Source organism: Eschrichtius robustus, chromosome 1 (genome assembly GCF_028021215.1).
Source record: "Eschrichtius robustus isolate mEscRob2 chromosome 1, mEscRob2.pri, whole genome shotgun sequence".
Lineage (NCBI taxonomy): Eukaryota > Metazoa > Chordata > Mammalia > Artiodactyla > Eschrichtiidae > Eschrichtius > Eschrichtius robustus.
Window position 1 is genome coordinate 156,469,093 of NC_090824.1, and position 17,762 is coordinate 156,486,854.

A 17,762-nucleotide genomic window follows, 5' to 3' on the forward strand; every position below is an offset into this window, starting at 1 on the left:
GGCAACTGAAACCTGATCTAATCCCTTTGCACGAGGGTAATTTATTGGTCTATTGGGCCTTTCTTGGTGGCAAATTGCATTGTCTTTATTCCTGGGTTCAGGCTGAGGAGCGGCTCCTGCATTCCTAAGACTCCTTTCTCAGGGCCGAGCCTTCACACCCCGTGGCGCTCGGCAAAATAAGTTTTATTGGGCTTCTTTGTTATGCAAACAAGGCGGTAATAATCAGGCTATTATTCTGAAAGATTGGGCTTGATTAACAGTTCAAAGGAGGTCTCTGAAAGCAGCTAATGCTGCGCTGGTGCATAAATATTTTCATCCTGCCTGGGTTGGTACAGCTGCAGCTTCCAGCTCCTGGCTGCCGCCGCCCACCCCCTGCCCCGTCTTTCTGCTCCGAGAGGAGCTGGGTTGCTATTTAAAGGAAGAGAATTAAGTCAGGCAAGCCGTGTGTGGCTGTGATTTCTCTCTGCTTCATCTCAGACCATGAGGAAGGCAGTCTGGAGCCCACCTCCTGCAGAAGTGAAAGGTTACAAATGTGGGGTGCCGGAGCACAGATGCTTTGAGCGTAGAGTGTGGGAGTCAGAGGATTCTCAGGGGATTTGCAGGCAGGAGGTGGCACCCTAGCTGGGGCGTCGATGGTTGACAGTTCAGTGAGGCCCACAGAGAGGAGTGGCCAGAGGGTGAGACCAAAGAAGGTGACACAGGGAAGCCAAGGGGCCATCCCCAGTATTTGCAGGGTTACATTTGAGCCTTTTCTATGTGGCTCTAGAGAAGGGCCAAAGCCCCACGGATCTCCCTGGGGGGCAGATGTGGGTCCACAGCTGGAGCTGTCCAGAGCAGGAGGGGCCAGCCCTGCCCAGCAGAGTTCCAATGGCAGTGGAAGCCGGACACCCACCGGGCAGGGATGCTGCAGGCAGATTTCCTGCCATGGGGGCTGGCTGGAGGTACAAACTGGTGACCTGTGGCATCCCTCAGGCCCCAGGTTCTAAAATTCCATGGTGCGCCTTGGGAAGCCAACATGGAGTTTGGTCGCCAAGTGAGCATTAGATAAAGTGATCTTAACAAAGTCAATTGCACAGAGAAGTGGGAGCCCTGGCCCTAACTGCACAAGTTGGGAGCGAGTGGGTCCGGTGGTTGCCCAGGGTCCCAGCCTGCACCCCACCTTTTGAGCCAAGTGTCCGGCATCATGGGGCGCTGGAGGGAATCGGGTTTCCTGGTGGTGAGTCTGGCTGGCCACTGTCTTTGCAGCCTCTGGATTCTCCTCTGTTTGTTCCCTAGTAGCTAATCCCAAAAGTTCTACGTCTCAAGAGGCTTGAGTCAAATCAAAACATGCATAATAGACTTCCAAGGAGCATAAATTCTGTGCAAGGGTCTTTGCATTTTCCTGGGTGTCTGAGGTGGAGCTCCAGGTACCAAGGGTCAGAAGGGGCCCCTTGAGAGGCCCCCCTGCCTGAGGACACAGCGTCTGAGATAGACATAGGCGCTCAGGAGAACTTTAATCACCTGGCTGTGCGCACATGTGCTGCCGTGGCACCGTGGCGAGGTGGCCATCTGCAGGAGCCAGGCAGGAACAGGGCAACCAGCCGCCTTCTGTCGCACTGAAAGCACCGAGGAAGCCGCGCTCAGAAAAGCTCGCTTCCTCTTCCCACTCACACGAGTTTCAGTAAGATGTTTCAGACTCTCAGACTTTCCTCTCCTTCCTTCCTTCCTTGAACACTCACATCAGAAAAGCCCAAGGTTTACTGCCTGGAATTCAGGTCTTTTTTTTTTTTTTTTTTAAGATATGGCACATAAAAATCAGCCCCTCTGGGGTCTCTTTGGCAGGTGACGCCACAGTCCAGAGCTTTTCCTTTTGATGCTGGGCCAGGTTACGTTCAGGTCCCTGACCTGGGTTGGGGAGCCTTCAGCCTATGATTTACTAGAGTGGAACACAGGGCGGCAGGATGACTCCATGGGGGTCAGGGCCCCTCGGCTTACCACCCGTGGGGACTGTCCAGCCCTGGCATCCCCAGCACCCTTCCCTGAGGCCCCCAGGAAATGATAGCAGACGGGCCTGGGAGAGCTGCGTTACCACCTGGAGAGAGGGCAGAGGGGATCTCCCCCAGTTCTGGTCCCAGCTCTCGTTACTCTCAGTGGCCTCTTATACACCATTCCCCCACCCTGATCTGTAGCTTCTCCCTTATGATGAGAGCGCCTGGGGTTCCTCTTAGACCCTTAGGAAGATGTGCAAGGCCCGAGGGTTCGGGACAGCTGGGGAAACCCAGGACATCGGGGAAATGTGGCCCCAGGCATCATGGTCCTGGACTGATCCAGGTGGGCTGCGGGGCTGGGCCTTTGGGTGTGAGTGGGCAGTGGGCAGGAAGAGCTGCCCAGACCCAGCTGATCGGAGTCAAGGCAGAAGGGCAGATCGAGCGCCAGCCAGGGCCCTAACCTGAGGAGGAGGGTGGAGGGCTGAGAGCAGTCCCTGGGATTCACTAGGGAAGAGGCAGAGGGAGGGGGCCGGCTCCCATCCAATGCCCTTTCATCCCCTGCCTGGTGACTTTTAACCTCTGACCTCACAGGGGGGTTGTATCTGTCCCCCTCTGAGACCTTTGTTGGGGACCTTATTTGTTGAGTGCCCACTGGGTCCCAGGCATGCCAAGTACATCTCCTCAATCCTCCGCAGCCTCTGAGGTGGGTGTTACCTCCACTTCACAGATAAGGAAACTGAGGTCAAGTCCAATTCCCACAACTACTCATAGGGGACACAGTGGGACTTTGGACCAGACACCCTCCCTCCGGCGCACACTTTGCCCGCCATCCCACGCGACCAGCGTCGCCTTCAGACTTCCCCACTTTTGGCCCAGCCCTGGGCGATCGCATCGAGAATGTTCTCCAGAGGGTTGAGAAATGGGATTGGCAGGACTTAAAGCTCAGCCCCTCTACCGCCCCCGCCCCGCCGGGATGGAGGCCGGAGGGAGGCCCTGGGTGCAAGGGCAGCGGGAGAGCAACCCCTGTCGCCGCCTGCCGGTGGTGGGCGGAGCTGCCCTGCGCCCTCTGGGGGTGGCCGGTTGCTACCTGTGGCTCAGGAGGCGGAGGGGAGCAAGGGGCGGAGCCACGGTGAACAGAGAGATGAAAGGCCTTGTCTCCGAGCGCTGACAGCCTGAGTGCCCCAGGCCGCTCAGTGTTGGCGGCTGGGTCCCTGCTGGGTTTGCTTCTCGGGAGGCAGGTCTCCTCACTGCCCCCTCTGCCTGCAGCCCCCCGCCCCCCAGAAGATGCCCCGTTCACACATTCCAGACCTGCGGCGGGCGGGGGGGGGCTGGCAACTTGGCCCCTCTGTGACTGGCTGTTGAAGAGAAAATGACCCCCAGAGCACTTGACAGCGATGCAGACCTCAGGGCCACTGGGCCCGGCGGAGGCAGAGCCCGGTGGTTGGTGGGCACATTCGAGGAGCACTGCTCGGAACAGATCCACTCGATGACCCCAGAGCACTTCAGGGACTCCCTCTGGGGCACCGGAGTGGGATTTCGGTCATGGATTACAGACACACCAGAGAGCTCTGTAGCTGAGACACTGCTCTGAGCCCAGGTGTCAAGGCTGTGCAGACAGCAGACCCCCCGTCGCCCGTTTGGGGGGAATAGAGCCACGCATGACGGGGGTCGGGAGTGGGACGCCCCCAACGCGTCCCACGCTGTCTGTGTGCAGGCTGGCCCTGCCCTGGGCAGCATCCCGACCCCAGCCTTCGAGCCCCTGCCCACCCCCGGCTGCACCCTGAGAAACAGGCCCTGGAAACTAGTCTGTGGAGGCAACGCCGCGGAGCGTGTGGACCATGGGCCTCCTGGCAGGTGGCCGTCTCTCAGCGTCGCAGGAGGGGTCCTCGGAGAGGCTGAAGCCCACCTGTGGCGGAGTGTGCTCTTGAACCACCCAGCTGCCGGTGGAGGGAATCATGAATGCGCCAAGGTTGTCCGATGTCTTGGCACTGCCAAGGGCCTGGGCTCTCAGGTCTGAGGGGCTTGATTCACATCCTGCTTCCTCCTCACAGTGGAACCTCAGGCAAGAAAGTCAGCCTCGCTGAGCCTGGCTCTGCTCTCTGGGAGGCGGGGATGCTGTAGCGCCCACCCATGAGGCTGCCCGGGGCCCCGAATGAGGTGAGGCCTGCAGGGCCCAGGCCACTGAGCCTGGAACAGAGTCAGTTAGCTGGGACTTCAGTCTCTGCTGCCCCAGCTTGGCTCTGGTGGAGAGCTGAGGCCAGCACAGCCCTGCGTGTGCTGCAGTGGTCTGGCTGTAAAGGGACGGGCACTGTCTTTTCTGTCCTTTGGGCATGGTGAGGGCCAGAGGGGGACCCAGGGCTGGTGGGCCAGTGGGCAGTGGGGCAGAGCCAAGGTTGCTGCCACTCAGCACGAGGCCTGAGTCCCTTTGGGGTGGTTTCCTCTGAGATGCCTATCTCCAGAATTCTGAGAAAGCAGAATGGCAGGTCAGCTCACCTGTAATCACCGAGGCTACTGGAGTGGGCATTACGGGGAGGCCGCAGACCAGAGGTGGAGGGTTGGCAGCTGCAGCGGCCAGTTCCCCTGACCTGTGTTCCTCCACACTGCTTGTTTTCCACGGCATCCTTTCCACACACACACACCCCCACCTTGAGGCCCCCTGTACCGTCTCCCACTCAGGCCACAGTAGCATTTGCAGCCCACAGGGAGGTTGGGCCCTTGGGCATCTTCTACAGGTTGGGAAATCATGAAGGTGGCAGGGCCAGAGAATCTTCTAGCCGCCTTTCAAAGGAGACCTGGGCCAGGAACATGGCTCTGTGGGAGGGCGACCACACAGGGGGTCTCCCCGCACGGGCCCCTCTTTACAGCGGTCACCACCTATCATTTACCGGATCTGCTTTAGGTCAGCATGCTTCTTCAACTTAAAATGGGAAATCTGTAGCTCTTCTATCAAATCTGTTTTATTTTTCCTAATACATATTTAAATATGTGACTTCTCAAGTGAAAAGAAAAATGCTCACCCAGATACCTCCTGAAATGACCTTGTTGTACCAGAGGTGTGACAAATACAGGTCAAGTTAGGGGAAAAGCCTGAATTTTAGGACGAGCACCGTGTTTACCAGATGTGTAACTTGGGGCAAGTCACATCAGCTCCAGGAGAACAGCACCCGCACCTGCAGAGGTGGGAGAGCTCCATGAGCTAGGTGGCCCAGGCGTCCAGGTACGGGGCCTGGCAGCACAGACCAGGGCCACACAGGGCAGCCGCCTGGATGGTTCTTTTGCTAGCCTGCCCTCATATACTTCTGTCCCTGCTTTTAGGCACAACTTGATTTTATAGGTAAAAAGCCAGTAACAGAGAAGTAAACTGACTTTTCCAAGGTTAAGAGCCAGATTAGTGGCCCAGCCAGGAGTGGCTGGAGCCAAGCACCTCCTTCCCCTCTGTTGATTGGGCTGAGACACCAAAGGCTGGACCTCGCAGCTGGTCTGCTGGCCCCTTTGCACCTGGAAGCCTGTGTAGAAACGTCCCTCCTGCTGCCACTTCTGGTCACTACGGGCTGTGCAGAGGAATCCAGGAGGCCGGGAAAGGGCAGGTTCCATGTGTCTAGGTATAAGATGCAGGTGTGTTGAAGTCACAGTTCTCAGGCATGATAATTATCTGTAGCTAATTATCACTAAGGTCTCAAAGCTTGTAAGTGACCTTAAAAAAAAAAAAAAAAAAAAAAAAAACATGAATTAGAGCAGATCCAAGGTTACCACTCAGTTGCCTCCCAGCTTGCTCTCCTGAGCAGGATAATGGGGGATGGAGCTACGGAGACCAAGAGGGAAGCTGCCCTTCATCTGCAGACAAAGTGACAGAACCAGGCCCTCTGTGACCAGGGCTAATAATCACACTAGCCAACATTCATTGAGCTTCTGCTCTGTGCCCGGTGCCGGGATAAGTCCTTTAACACTTTCAGCAACCTCATAGGGTAGATACTATACTACCCCATTTTCTAGATAGGTAAAATGAGGCACAGAGAAGTTAAAGTGATTTGTACAAAGTCACACAGTGGCAGAGATCAGAACACATAATAGTGGGGCTTAATTCCCTGCCAGATTTCTGTTGCTGTGCCAAAATTCTTGGCGGTAGTTGTGAAAGTGTCAACAGACGCCAAAGGCCCAAGGGTGGGCGGAGAGCTTGCGGCGGGGGGGCTGGGGGTGGGGGGGGGGCTCCGGTAGTCCTCCGCCAGGCCTTTCAGCCTGCAGGTCCGCAGCCCTAGCCACTCAGGGTCATTACGGCTGCGCAGAAGAATCGGGAAAGTGGGAAAGGCAGATTCCGTGCCTGCAGGAACTCTTGCAATGTCTGAGATGAGGCGTTCTTTGTCCCTTGCACGTGCCCCGCAGCCCTGGCCCACGGGGGTGGAGGAGGCCTGGGCTCACTACTCCCAACGTGACAGCGCCTCCCTTCCTGTATCCGCAGCCACCTCCTCGTGCAAGATCCTCAAGTGCAACTCTGAGTTCTGGAGCGCCACGGCGGGCAGCCACGCGCCGGCCCCGGACGACGCCCCCGAGTTCTGCGCGGCGCTGCGCACCTACGCCCTGTGCACGCGGCGCACGGCCCGCACCTGCCGGGGCGACCTGGCCTACCACTCTGCCGTCCATGGCATCGAGGACCTCATGAGCCAGCACAACTGCTCCAAGGATGGCCCCACGTCGCAGCCGCACCTGCGCACGCTGCCGCCGCCGCCGGGAGACAGCCAGGAGCGCTCGGACAGCCCCGAGATCTGCCACTACGAGAAGAGCTTCCACAATCGCGCGGCCGCCCCCAACTACACGCACTGCGGCCTCTTCGGGGACCCGCACCTCCGGACTTTCACAGACCGTTTCCAGACCTGCAAGGTGCAGGGCGCCTGGCCGCTCATCGACAATAATTACCTAAACGTGCAGGTCACCAACACACCGGTGCTGCCCGGCTCAGCCGCCACCGCCACCAGCAAGGTACGGGGGAGGGGGGCTGGGGGTGGTGAGGCGGGTCACGGCACCAGGCCCTGCCGTCAGGAGGGCCCAGACTTTCCAACCCCCGACCCAGACACTCCCTGACCCGCCATGTTCCTCTTGTCGGTAACTGAGCAAATTATTTAGGAAGGAATGTTCTGGACATTCTTGGCCATCAGGTGAACCACCCTGGAGCCACCTCTGCCCTTTGCCCAGAGTGCGGTGTTCCTCAAACTGCTGCTGTACACCGTCCACTAGGGGTCTTTGAAATCAGCATTCTGGCGTCAGAAGCTAGCACACAAGCATAGTTTGGGGGTGGGTCTGGGTTGGGGGGCGCAGGGTAGAACAGGATAGCCAAACCTAGCCTATATTAAGGCAGTTTGTGAATGCTTTCCAAGTGCAAGAGTAAACGTTTAGGAAACTTAGTTTCTGTTGTGTGCGTTTGTTCATGTGTGTGCACGTTGGGTCTAGCTATAAGTAAGATGGATTGCTTACTAGAGTTAATAGTCCAGAAAGTTTAAAAACGCTCCCAGAGCATTCAGTTTCAAACTTCTGGGATAGTCTTCTCTTGCCCCAAACTATATTTTCGTAGAACTCCAGTGTTAAATCCCAATAAAGAGGAGCCGCTATGCAGGTTTGTTTCTGTCGTTACCATCACGGAGCTTACTGTCCAGTGGGAGTCAAACCCCGCCCCAGACAAGCGGAGCCAACAGCCTCCTGGAGGTGACGGTCCTGCCCAGGGGTTCTCATTGTGGCTGCACATTTACGAACTGAGCGGATTTTAGAAGATAGTGGTTCTGGGCCCCCCAGGCTGCTCTGACACCACATCTCTGGGTGGGGGTCAGATGTGTTCTTTTTTTAAAGCCCCCAGTGATTCTGGGGCATGGAGGGCGCTGAGGACACTGGTTGGAGGCCACGGCTGCTGGGTGCTGCTGGGGCCAGTCGGGGCTGCAGGGTACCATCCTGCCCTTTGTCTCTGTCCCACACCAACACAGTAAGGCTGCAGCCTCAGAGCAGAGAGGGCCGTGGTGTCTGGGCACAGGGAAGATGGAACAAGTGAGGACAGGGCATCAGCCCACTGAGCACCCCCAGGGCCACCCATGCAGCCCGTCTGTCCAGAGCAGCTCCATTTAACGCATCCAGAACCTGAGGCTCTAAGAGGGAAAGTGGCCTCCCCACCCAAAGTGTATTCGGCTGGGAACCAAGCTGGGATTTCACCGGAGCCGGGGGACTCCAGAGCCCAGCGTGTTCTCACTGCCAGGAAAGGAGGTTCCCATCTGGAGCCCCGGAGGCCACCGAGAGCCAATCATCTTCTGACCCAAGGAGGCTTCAGTGTCTGGGTGGCAGGACTCAAGTCCTGCTCACAGAGCCACAGCCAGAGGCAGCCATGATGTGGCCCGTGGCCCAGGCAATGGGACATTCCTGTCCACTCCAGATTCTCCCTCCCGTTTTTCCAGGAGGGTCTCCCGTGAGCTCACATTCAGACTCAGCCGGAGAACGTGGTCTCCGGTCCAGGAGGCTGGTGGATGACCAGAGTCCAGGCCGTGGGGACACCTCTACCTCGCCGGGGCCTGGGCCACCAGAGCCCCTGGGGTTTCCGGTTTGGCAGCAGGTCTGTTTTCCCAGGAAGAGCACGTTGCAAGGCAGTGTGTGGGGCAGTGCCAGGCTGGCCCACAAGGGCGTTTCTGTTCCTTCTCGTCCCTCCGTGCCCCAGAGGAGGGCACTGAGGTGACCTGGCAGCCAGGAAAATTCCTGCCACCTCCCTCTGCTCCGGTGGCCCTTGCATGCCCACAGGGGTCTCTTCCTGGGACCAGCTGCTGGGTAGGAAACAAGCAGGCCTTAGCCCCATGGATGCTCTTACAGGCCTTTGGCACCAGGCCATGAAGCCTAGTGGGCAGCAAATTGCGGCCAGGGCTCCCTCCTCCCCCTCCCCCCTCTCAGCCCTCCACAGACTAAGGGGGGGGGGGCCTGAATCAAGGTGCCGGCCGCCTTCTCTGCAGCCCCTTCACCTACCCGCCTCCCTCCCTAGAGCCAAGATAAATGAATGCCTAGAGCCTGAGGCTGCGGCTTCTAAATCCAGCAGCAAACACACTGTGGAAGGGGGACCCCGCCTCCCTGTCCCAAGCTGGCAGGGGGCGCACAGGAGGTCTGAGGGTGTGAGAGAGCTGTGGACCTCAGGAGGCCTACCCCTCCTGACCAGGGTGGTGTAAGCATCAGATGTGATAACAGACCTGGGAGGAATTGTGGTTAGTGACCAGCAAGGGGGGCTTGCTGGCCCCTTTGACTGGGGGTGAAAGCTAGAGAAGGAGCTTTTGGGTCACATACTAGTGGGTCCTGCAGGCCGGGGTGAGGTGCCTGGGCTTAGAACCCCTGGATACCACCCTCGGCTCTCTATTGGCACACAGTGGGACCCTGAGCTCAGCGAGGCCGTCCACAAACCAAATGGCTTATGCATTCACTCATTCATTCATTCATTTGTTCTTGTATTCCATCCATTCACTTAGCCCACATTTTTCAAATGCTCACTCTGTTTCAGGCTCACTGCTGGGTGCTGTGGCCAGCAGAACTGCCCAAGCAGGCATGGGAGTGCCTCCCTTCCTGTCCCAGCATGAAGCTTCCAGAAGGGTCTGGGGCTCTGCAGCAGAGCCCCTTGATCAAGCCAGCCCATTTCTGCGGTGACCTAGGGCCACCTTGATCTTCCCAGCAGGTGAAGAGCTTCAGCAGCCCTCTCTTATCTCCCCATCAGCCAGGAGGCAGCACAAGGCTCTGCTGGAGGCCGGGCAGTGACAGACTCCGTGTCTGTGGCCTAGCCAGTCTCAGGCCTCAGGGCCGACTGGGGTCTCATGGTCCCCGGGTGAGAGACATCGGTGGCTGGTTCCCCAGTGCCCTCGGCCTGCCTCGGCCTGTTCTCTTGGGCCTCCATTACTCAGGTGTGTTTGCTCCTTCGCTGATTCAGAAAACACTGACCAAACAGCTCTTCTGTGCCAGCCTCTGTGCTCGGCGACGCCTACGTCTCGGCAGCTCCCAGGCTAATAGTGCAGCACAGAGATCAGCCACGGGATGCTGGTGATGGGTGCTGGGGCAGCAGGATGCTGAGGGTCTTGGGGCGGGGGACTGGCTCTACACAGAGCGCTGGGGAAGGCCTCCTGCCTGCCCTTGCCCTGAGCTTGCCCCCGAAGCACAGGACGGGAGCGGGCAGCAGCAGAGCCAGGCAGAGTGTGGGCTTTTATCCCCGAGGCGGTGGGACCTGGGCTTTTGTGATTCCCGACTCCTCTCAGCCGTGGTGCCTTGTCCAGGAGCACAGCACTCTCATTATCCAACCCTGCCTAGCCCTCTGTTCTTGTGGAGGGTCGAGATCTAGTGTTTTCCAGCCCAAGCTGACATTTCAACTTCCTGTTCCTGTGGGACTGCCTCCCATGCCTGCCCCCTGCTCTGTCTTCCTCTTTCTGGCTGCGCTGGTGGCACCCCGTGTTGAGCCTCAGGGAGGAGAGGAGCTCGGGTCTCGGTGCCTCCCCCCACGGCGGCCCCCTTGCAGGTTCCCCGTTGCACTTGCATACCATCACACGGCATCCTTCATCCGCTTAGTCTGTGACATCACCTTCCACCCCCGCAGCGTGAGCACCGTGAGGACAGGGGTCTTGGGCTGTTTCCTCCCCTCACGTGGACACAGCCCCCAGCCCCAGGCCTGGCACACAGTTGGCGCTCCATGAATAGTTCTGATGACACTCGGGCTCCGCCCTGTGCCCAGCGGTGGAGAGGGCGCGAGCCCCTGGGGGAAGGGGGGCGGCAGAGGCAGGAGTGGCAGCCACGCCTGCAGCCGTGTGGGCAGTGAGCCGCCCGGCTCTCGACAGGCCCCCTTCATGCTGTTCCTTGTGGTTGAGGCCCTGGCACCGGTGCCAAGAAGAGTCAAGCAGCCTGTCAGCCTTCCAGGAGACTGTCTCCGCAAGAGATGGCGGTTAGAGCGAAACCAGCCTTTCCTGTTCCAGGGAGGCTGATGGCACTGGGAAAGCCACCCCCCTACTCCCCCACCCCCAGTGTCTGTGTGTCTGTGTGGCCCTGCACACCAGGCAGGGACACCAGAGCCCCTCCTTGCACGCCCCTCCCCCCATGGCAGGACCACCCACTGCCCAGACCACCCCGGCTGGCCCACCTCCCGGCCCCCCGCAGGCAGGCAGGCAGGCAGGCAGGCAGGCAGGCGGCCTCATCAAGGCAGGAGCCTAGGATGGAGAGAGGAAGCAGCAGGAGGTGGATCCCTGTGAAGTCGCCACTTTTATAGGTCTGGGCAGTGGAGGAGCGGCAGTTTCATGGGGTTCGATGATGCGTGGGGCTAGGGGCAGGATGGAGGGGCTGCAGCCACCTTGGACATCCCACAGCGAAGCAGAAGAGCCACGTCCCGGGACCAGCCTGTGACCTCCAGGGAGGAGACGGGGAAGCAGAGCCCCGGGCTCAGGGAGCTGTGCACGCAGGCCTCCCGCTGTAGCCCGCTGTGGCCTCTGGCAGGGCCTCTGGCAGGGCCTCTGGCTCTCGACCTCAGAGCACCAGCCCCTCCTCGTGTCCCATGAAGACCGCACAGAGTGCCCCCTGCACACCCGTCAGGCCCCACAGGCGCGGTGCCTTGGCCCCAAGACTTCTAGGGCCCACGAGAAGGCTTTCTTTCCTTTTAAAGTCAGAAGGAAAAAACCAACACGATCCAACCTAGACTATATTAGTCTTTACACCAGTGCAGTCCCAAAATGTAGCGGCTTTTTTTAAAAGAATTTTTGCTGGTGTATAGTTGATTTACAATGTTGTGTTAGGTTCAGGTGTACAGCAAAGTGAGTCAGTTATACATATGTCCACTCTTTTTTAGATTCTTTTTCCATATAGGTCATTACAGAGTATTGAGTTCCATGTGCTACACAGTAGGTCCTTATTAGTCATCTGTTGTATATATAGTAGCGTGTATATGTCAATCCCAATCTCAGCCACAAGTGTAGTTTTTAATGTTTCTGATGGAGGAAGGGACCCAGGAAGGCCCAGGTGCCCCAGAGTTCCCAAAAGTCATACTGTGGCCTGCCCCTCTCGGACTTCCTCTCATCCTTACATCTCTCAGGAACGGGGTGAGAAGGGCTGGGGTCTTCTCTGTGTTCCCTCTGGGGGCCCCTCGTACACTCCCTGCCTGGTCACCCCTGAGCTTTACACTGGCGTGAGGGGACACGCAGAGCAGCGGTGAAACAGAGCCGGCAACACCTCCAGCCCAGCTCTTGCGACTTTGTGGGTTTGCTCTAGAACTTTCTGCAGCCCCTAGGCTGCCCCTCTCCAGTCCTCAGGCCTCTCAGCACCTGCTCCTGGGACCCCCAGCCAAGGCCACCCCCTGCCGGCTTCCCCCTCCTGGCTGTGTCCCCAGCCACCCCGGAACTGCAGACAGACACACTCCCTGGCCTGTGCCCCACAGGCACCTCCCCACCCCGCCCCCGCCTGTCTTGGCCGGCCTCTCCCTGACCCTCCTGCCTGAGCTGAGGTCCTGCGGCAGCTCTCCCCGCCTTCCCTTCCCCATCAGAGCTGCTCTGGGTTTCCTCTTTGGTTTCTAGCAGGTCTGGGGCCTCGCCTTTGTCATACATACACCCACTGTTCGGCCAGAAATTCCCCTAGTGCTTTGCCGCATTGCCCTCAACCCCGAGAGCTGTCCAGGCCATCGTCATGCCCCTCAACTGCCACGTCCCCCCGGGGTGCCCAGGCAGAGAATTCAGCCACGGCCGACCGTACATGTCGTCAGCAGCCCCCCGCCCTTTGCTAGAGCCCCTTCGGCCTACAGACGTTATGAGGAGGTGTGGACCCCAGCCGGTGAGGCCCTTCTCCAGGCTTGGTGGCGGGGATGAGGGGAGAGGGCCTGGGAATGGTGGCTGGGGGCCGTGAAGAGGTTGGGGCCGGGTGGGGGGGGGGGTGCTTTTAGCGGGAGGTTCCCAAGATGCCTGGGCACCATCTTGCCCCCATCGCCCCGCCTCCCTCCCTGGCTTCAGGCTGAGAGTCCAGGAGGAACGGCGCGGAGGCGAGTTTCCCAGTTTCACTCTTGTCTCCACCCCATCTTCCTGGTTAGGGTTACAGAGGAAAGAACAGCCGGACATCTCACCCAGGGTGACAGGGGAAACACATCACTCCCCGGACTGTTTGTCTCTTGTCCTTCTCCCAGGCCCCCCACCCTGTGACTTTTTGACCAAAAATGCCCAGGGACTGGAAACCAAGAGCCTAATCCCAGCTCTGCCTCTTGCTGGAAACCAAGGGCCTAATCCCAGCTCTGCCTCTTGCTGGCTGTGTGACCTTGGGCAAGTCACTCTACTTTCTGAACCCGAATTTCCTCGTCTGTAAATCCGAGGTAATGTCACCTTCCCTGCAGCGCCGCACAGGCCCAGAAGTAATATATGCAGCGAGTGTGCCTGTATCTGTGGTTCTCAGGAGGACGGTTAGTGATGGAGCCGCTTAGCCCTCTGCTCCTCCAGTAGCTCAGCGCAGCCCCTCACCCCGGCTGCAGGCTCCAGCAGAAATGCGCCTCGCTGCTCCCCTGGCCAGGGCTGCCCGTTAACCTGGAGCCCCCGTCTCCCTTTTGCTGACCAGCACATCCCTCCCCTCCCTCTTCCTCCTGCTACTGCCAAGGCCTGGCTGGGAGACCCCTCAGGGCAGCCCTGCTGCGGTGGCCTCTGCTGACCTCTGCCTGCCTGCCTGCATGGATTTTGCCTGCCCGTTCTTTCTTGGAACATCAGTCTCTTCTACCTGCTGTTATGTTCAGCCTGTGGCTTATGGTGCTTTGGTTGTGGTCCATATTCGTTTCCTATTGCTGCTGTAACAAGTACCACAAAACTAAGTGATTCAAACAAACAGAAATTTATTCTCATACCTCTGAAGGGGAAAAGTCTGAAATGAGTCTTAAGGGGCTAGCATCAAGGTGTCAGCAGGACCAGTCCTTCTGGAGGCTTCAGGAGAGAGTCTGTTCGTTGCTTCTTCGACTTGTGGCCAGCATCCTTCAACTTGTGGCCACATCCCTCTGGTCTCTGCCTCTGTGGAAACCCCGCCTTCTCTTCTGCCGTCAGGTCTCCCTCTGCCTCCATCTTATGAGGACACATGTAATTACATTTAGGGCCCACCAGGAATAATTTCTCCACCTCAGTATCCTTAACCTAATCCCAACTGCAAGATGCCATTTGTCATATAAGGTAACATTTACAGGTTCCAGGGATTAGCGCCTGACATCTTGGAGGCCATTCTTCAGCCTACTACAGTGGATAACGACCTTTCGTGTTTAATTAGCCATGCTTTTCTTTTTATGGTTCCTCTCTGTATATAGTAAATGAGCTGGTTTTCTGTTTAGGAGAGGAGTATAAAGTTCCCTTTTTAAGTCAAAAAAATTTTTAAGCAAAAATGCAAATTGTTTTAAAACTATTAAATGCATAATAGGGCAGGTGGCACTAAACAGTGACCACAGTGGGGAAGGGGCGGTCTGGGACATCCTGGGGGCTCTTGCCATCCCTCCGCTCAGTCCAGAGCGTTGTAAGTATGGGGCTGGGCCTTGTCCCCTCCACAGTTCCCGGCACCGCCTCACCCCCTCTCTTTGCCCCCTTGCCCCGCAGCTCACCATCATCTTCAAGAACTTCCAGGAGTGCGTGGACCAGAAGGTGTACCAGGCCGAGATGGACGAGCTCCCTGCCGCCTTCGCCGACGGCTCCAAGAACGGCGGCGACAAGCACGGGGCCAACAGCCTGAAGATCACCGAGAAGGTGTCGGGCCAGCACGTGGAGATCCAGGCCAAGTACATCGGCACCACCATCGTGGTCCGCCAGGTGGGTGGCTACCTGACTTTCGCGGTCCGCATGCCCGAGGAGGTGGTCAACGCCGTGGAAGACCGGGACAGCCAGGGCCTCTACCTCTGCCTGAGGGGCTGCCCCCTCAACCAGCAGATCGACTTCCAGGCCTTCCGAGCCGGCGCCAAGGGCCCCGGCGCCCGCAGGCTACCAGCCGCCAGCCCCGCCCCCTCAGCCCCCGACACCTTCCCATACGAGACGGCCGTGGCCAAGTGCAAGGAGAAGCTGCCCGTGGAGGACCTCTACTACCAGGCCTGCGTCTTCGACCTGCTCACCACAGGAGACGTGAACTTCACGCTGGCCGCCTACTACGCCCTGGAGGACGTCAAGATGCTCCACTCCAACAAGGACAAGCTGCACCTGTACGAGAGGACTCGGGAGCCGCCGGGCCGGGCGGCTGCCGCAGGGCTGCCCCCGGCCCACTGGCCCCTCCTCGGCAGCCTTCTACTCCTGTCCCTGTTCCCTGTGCTCCTGGAGGCCGCCTAGGACCGAGAGCGAGGCGTCCCCGAACTGGTCGGCGGCTGCACGAGGGCCGGTGGCCTCCCGGTGGCCCCGTGGTCCCTGCAGGGGTCAGGAGCCCCGGCGGCCGCGTACCTCCGAGCTGCCTTGGGCTGCCTGCTGGCAAGGGCTGGGGGCGTGGGACGTCCGCTCCCCTCCCCCGGGGCCCGGGACAAGGTTGTGGTGACTGGTGCTGTGACGTTTGTGACATAGAGCTGTGCAGAGGGAGAGCTGCCCCTCTCCGCCCGCCCCGCCGTGTGAATGTGCAAATCAGAGCCCCTCAGGCCTAAGCCCTCACCCCAACAGAGACACTGGGCGTGGGCAGAGTCGACCTGCCCTCACCCCTGCAATGCACTGAAACAGGCCCGGCTGACTGCTGCACGCGCATCCCGGGCCACCTGCGCCCACCCCACGCACACACACTCATACACACTCGCACACACAAAGCCGGGGGGCCCGAGGCAGCCTTGAGGCTGGACCCCTGGGCAGGGCATCCTTTCCTCTTGGGCTTTAGGACACCCCCGGGGTGCTGCTTGGCATCTTTAGAAAACTAATGTAACCCTTTGGCCAAAAAGTTGTGCCCTCCAGGTGCCTTCCCGCCTGTGGCCTCCCTGCGCGCCAAGGAGAGACCACCGTGTGCACCCTGGCTGGGCACGGGTTCAGGTCCCAGTTACCAGGCCCCGCAGGTGGGGGATGACACGTGTCGTTGGCACGTGCTCTGGGCAATGCCTGCTCTGGCGCCTTCCCCCACTGCCCGTCCTCCTGTCCCCCGGTCCCCACTGTTCTTTGGAAGTCACGTCTTTGCTTCTAAATGTCTAAACAGAGAGCTACCCCCTTGATTTCTGTTCCTTCCTCCCCAGCAGGTGGCAAGAGGCGGTGAGCAGGGGAGCTGAGGCCACAGGGTGCGGGCTGGAGACTTGGTGGACGGGGCCAGCTGGCCTGCCCTGATCCTCTGCTTTCTCCTCACCTGGCCCCCCAGAGCCCTGCTCCCTGCCCTGTCCACCCAGGTCTGCATTCTGGGGAAAGGAGCAGGGCCTGGAAGGTATCTCAGCCCTTAGCATCCCTGGCAGGATCTCCTCCTTCTAGGCCTTTCTCTTAAGCCCCGTGGCCACACAGCCAGGAGACTTTCCCACCTCATGTCAGCCAAGCTGCCCATCCGAGGAGCCCCGAACCAGTCCCACCTCTGCTGCTGTTTCAGAGAACCCCGGGCACCAGCACCGAGCTGGGCTCCACTCCTAAAGGTGCGGCCGTGCCCCAGAGGGCGATCCTCCCAGAAGCCCCGCAGGCCCCACTGTCCCTGCCCGCCCACCACATCCCCGACCGCCCCTCTGCTGTTGCCCAGGGACCTCTCATACACTGGCCCGGGAGGCTGCGGACTGGTCCCTGCCTCCCCCTCCGAGAGGTTCCCTCTCTCTGCCAAGCTGTGGGCTAGGCGGGCAGGTGGGTGGGAGGCGCAGCCCCGGCCCCTCCCTGCTGGTTTTTAGATGGTCCCTATGTTGGAAGTAAAAAGTGAAGCACTTTATTTTCGTTGTGTTTGATCACGTTCTGCTTGGAAGTGGGGGCCCCTCACTGTGTCCCGTGTCTGCGACCTGTGTGGGGTGTCACCGCGTGTACATACTGTAAATTATTTATTAATGGCTAAATGCAAGTAAAGTTTGGGATTTTTGTTTTGTTTTGTTACTTTCTTTTGGACTACGTGTTGGAGTTTGTTTTCTGAGCAGACTTTGGTTCCTTTCGGGGTGGAGGGTTGACTTTGGTAGTGGCTGCCCCCTTACAGTGTATGTACCAGGGAAAGGGGAGCGGGCAGCGCGCACGCACATGTGTGTGAGTTGAGTGTTGTGAATGCGTGCAGAAGGAGAAGCAATTAAACAACCGAAGCCCCCTGCTTCTCTAAAATTACTTTTTCTCCTTGCGATGAGCTGCCTTTGGGGCTTGAGGGGTCCAGGTTCCCTCGCGAAGCTGGAACCGTCTTGGAGACAGATGATCACATGGAGGAGGGACATGAAGGGCCTTCTGGGACGAGGTTGGGTGGGCTGGCCTGAGATCCAGGAGGAGTCCATCAGTCTAGGACCCCAGAGCCGGGACTGTGGCTGCCTCCCTCCCCAAAGGTCCCCCTCCTTGCCCGCAGCCCAGGGAAAGGGCGGTGGCACTGCAGAGGGTCCATCAGTGTGCGCAGGACTGAAGCTTGCTTGGGGCCAGGTCTTCACATTTCATCTTTTAAAGTTATCCAGTGAGTCAGGAACAAATGCATGCCCATTTTACGGATGGAAAAAGAGAGACTCGGGGAGATGGACTGACTGGCCTAGGGTTCCCTAGCAAGGGCAGGGCCAGCATGTACACCTAGGCCTGTTTTGCCCCCAAAGTCCCTGCTGTTAATACTAAATGCCAGGCAGCAGAATAGCAGCCCAGCTAAGCCAGGCCACGTCCCAGCTTCTCCACTTTCCTAGCTCTGTGACCTTGGGAGAGTCAACCTCTCTGAGCCTGCATCCCCTCC

At 58.8% G+C, this 17,762-nt stretch overlaps 1 protein-coding gene across 2 annotated transcripts in view; it reads left to right on the plus strand.

The window, feature by feature from the left end:
* The window catches only part of RGMA (repulsive guidance molecule BMP co-receptor a), a 44,651-nt gene extending 27,703 nt beyond the window's left edge, over window positions 1-16,948 (plus strand). For both annotated transcript variants that reach the window (XM_068557139.1, XM_068557150.1), the window contains exons 3-4: window positions 6,424-6,941; window positions 14,540-16,948. In XM_068557139.1, coding sequence (XP_068413240.1) covers window positions 6,424-6,941; window positions 14,540-15,256 — 1,235 coding nt within the window. In that variant the 3' untranslated portion in view covers window positions 15,257-16,948. The remainder of the gene's footprint in view (window positions 1-6,423; window positions 6,942-14,539) is intronic.
* Window positions 16,949-17,762: the final 814 nt, after the last annotated feature.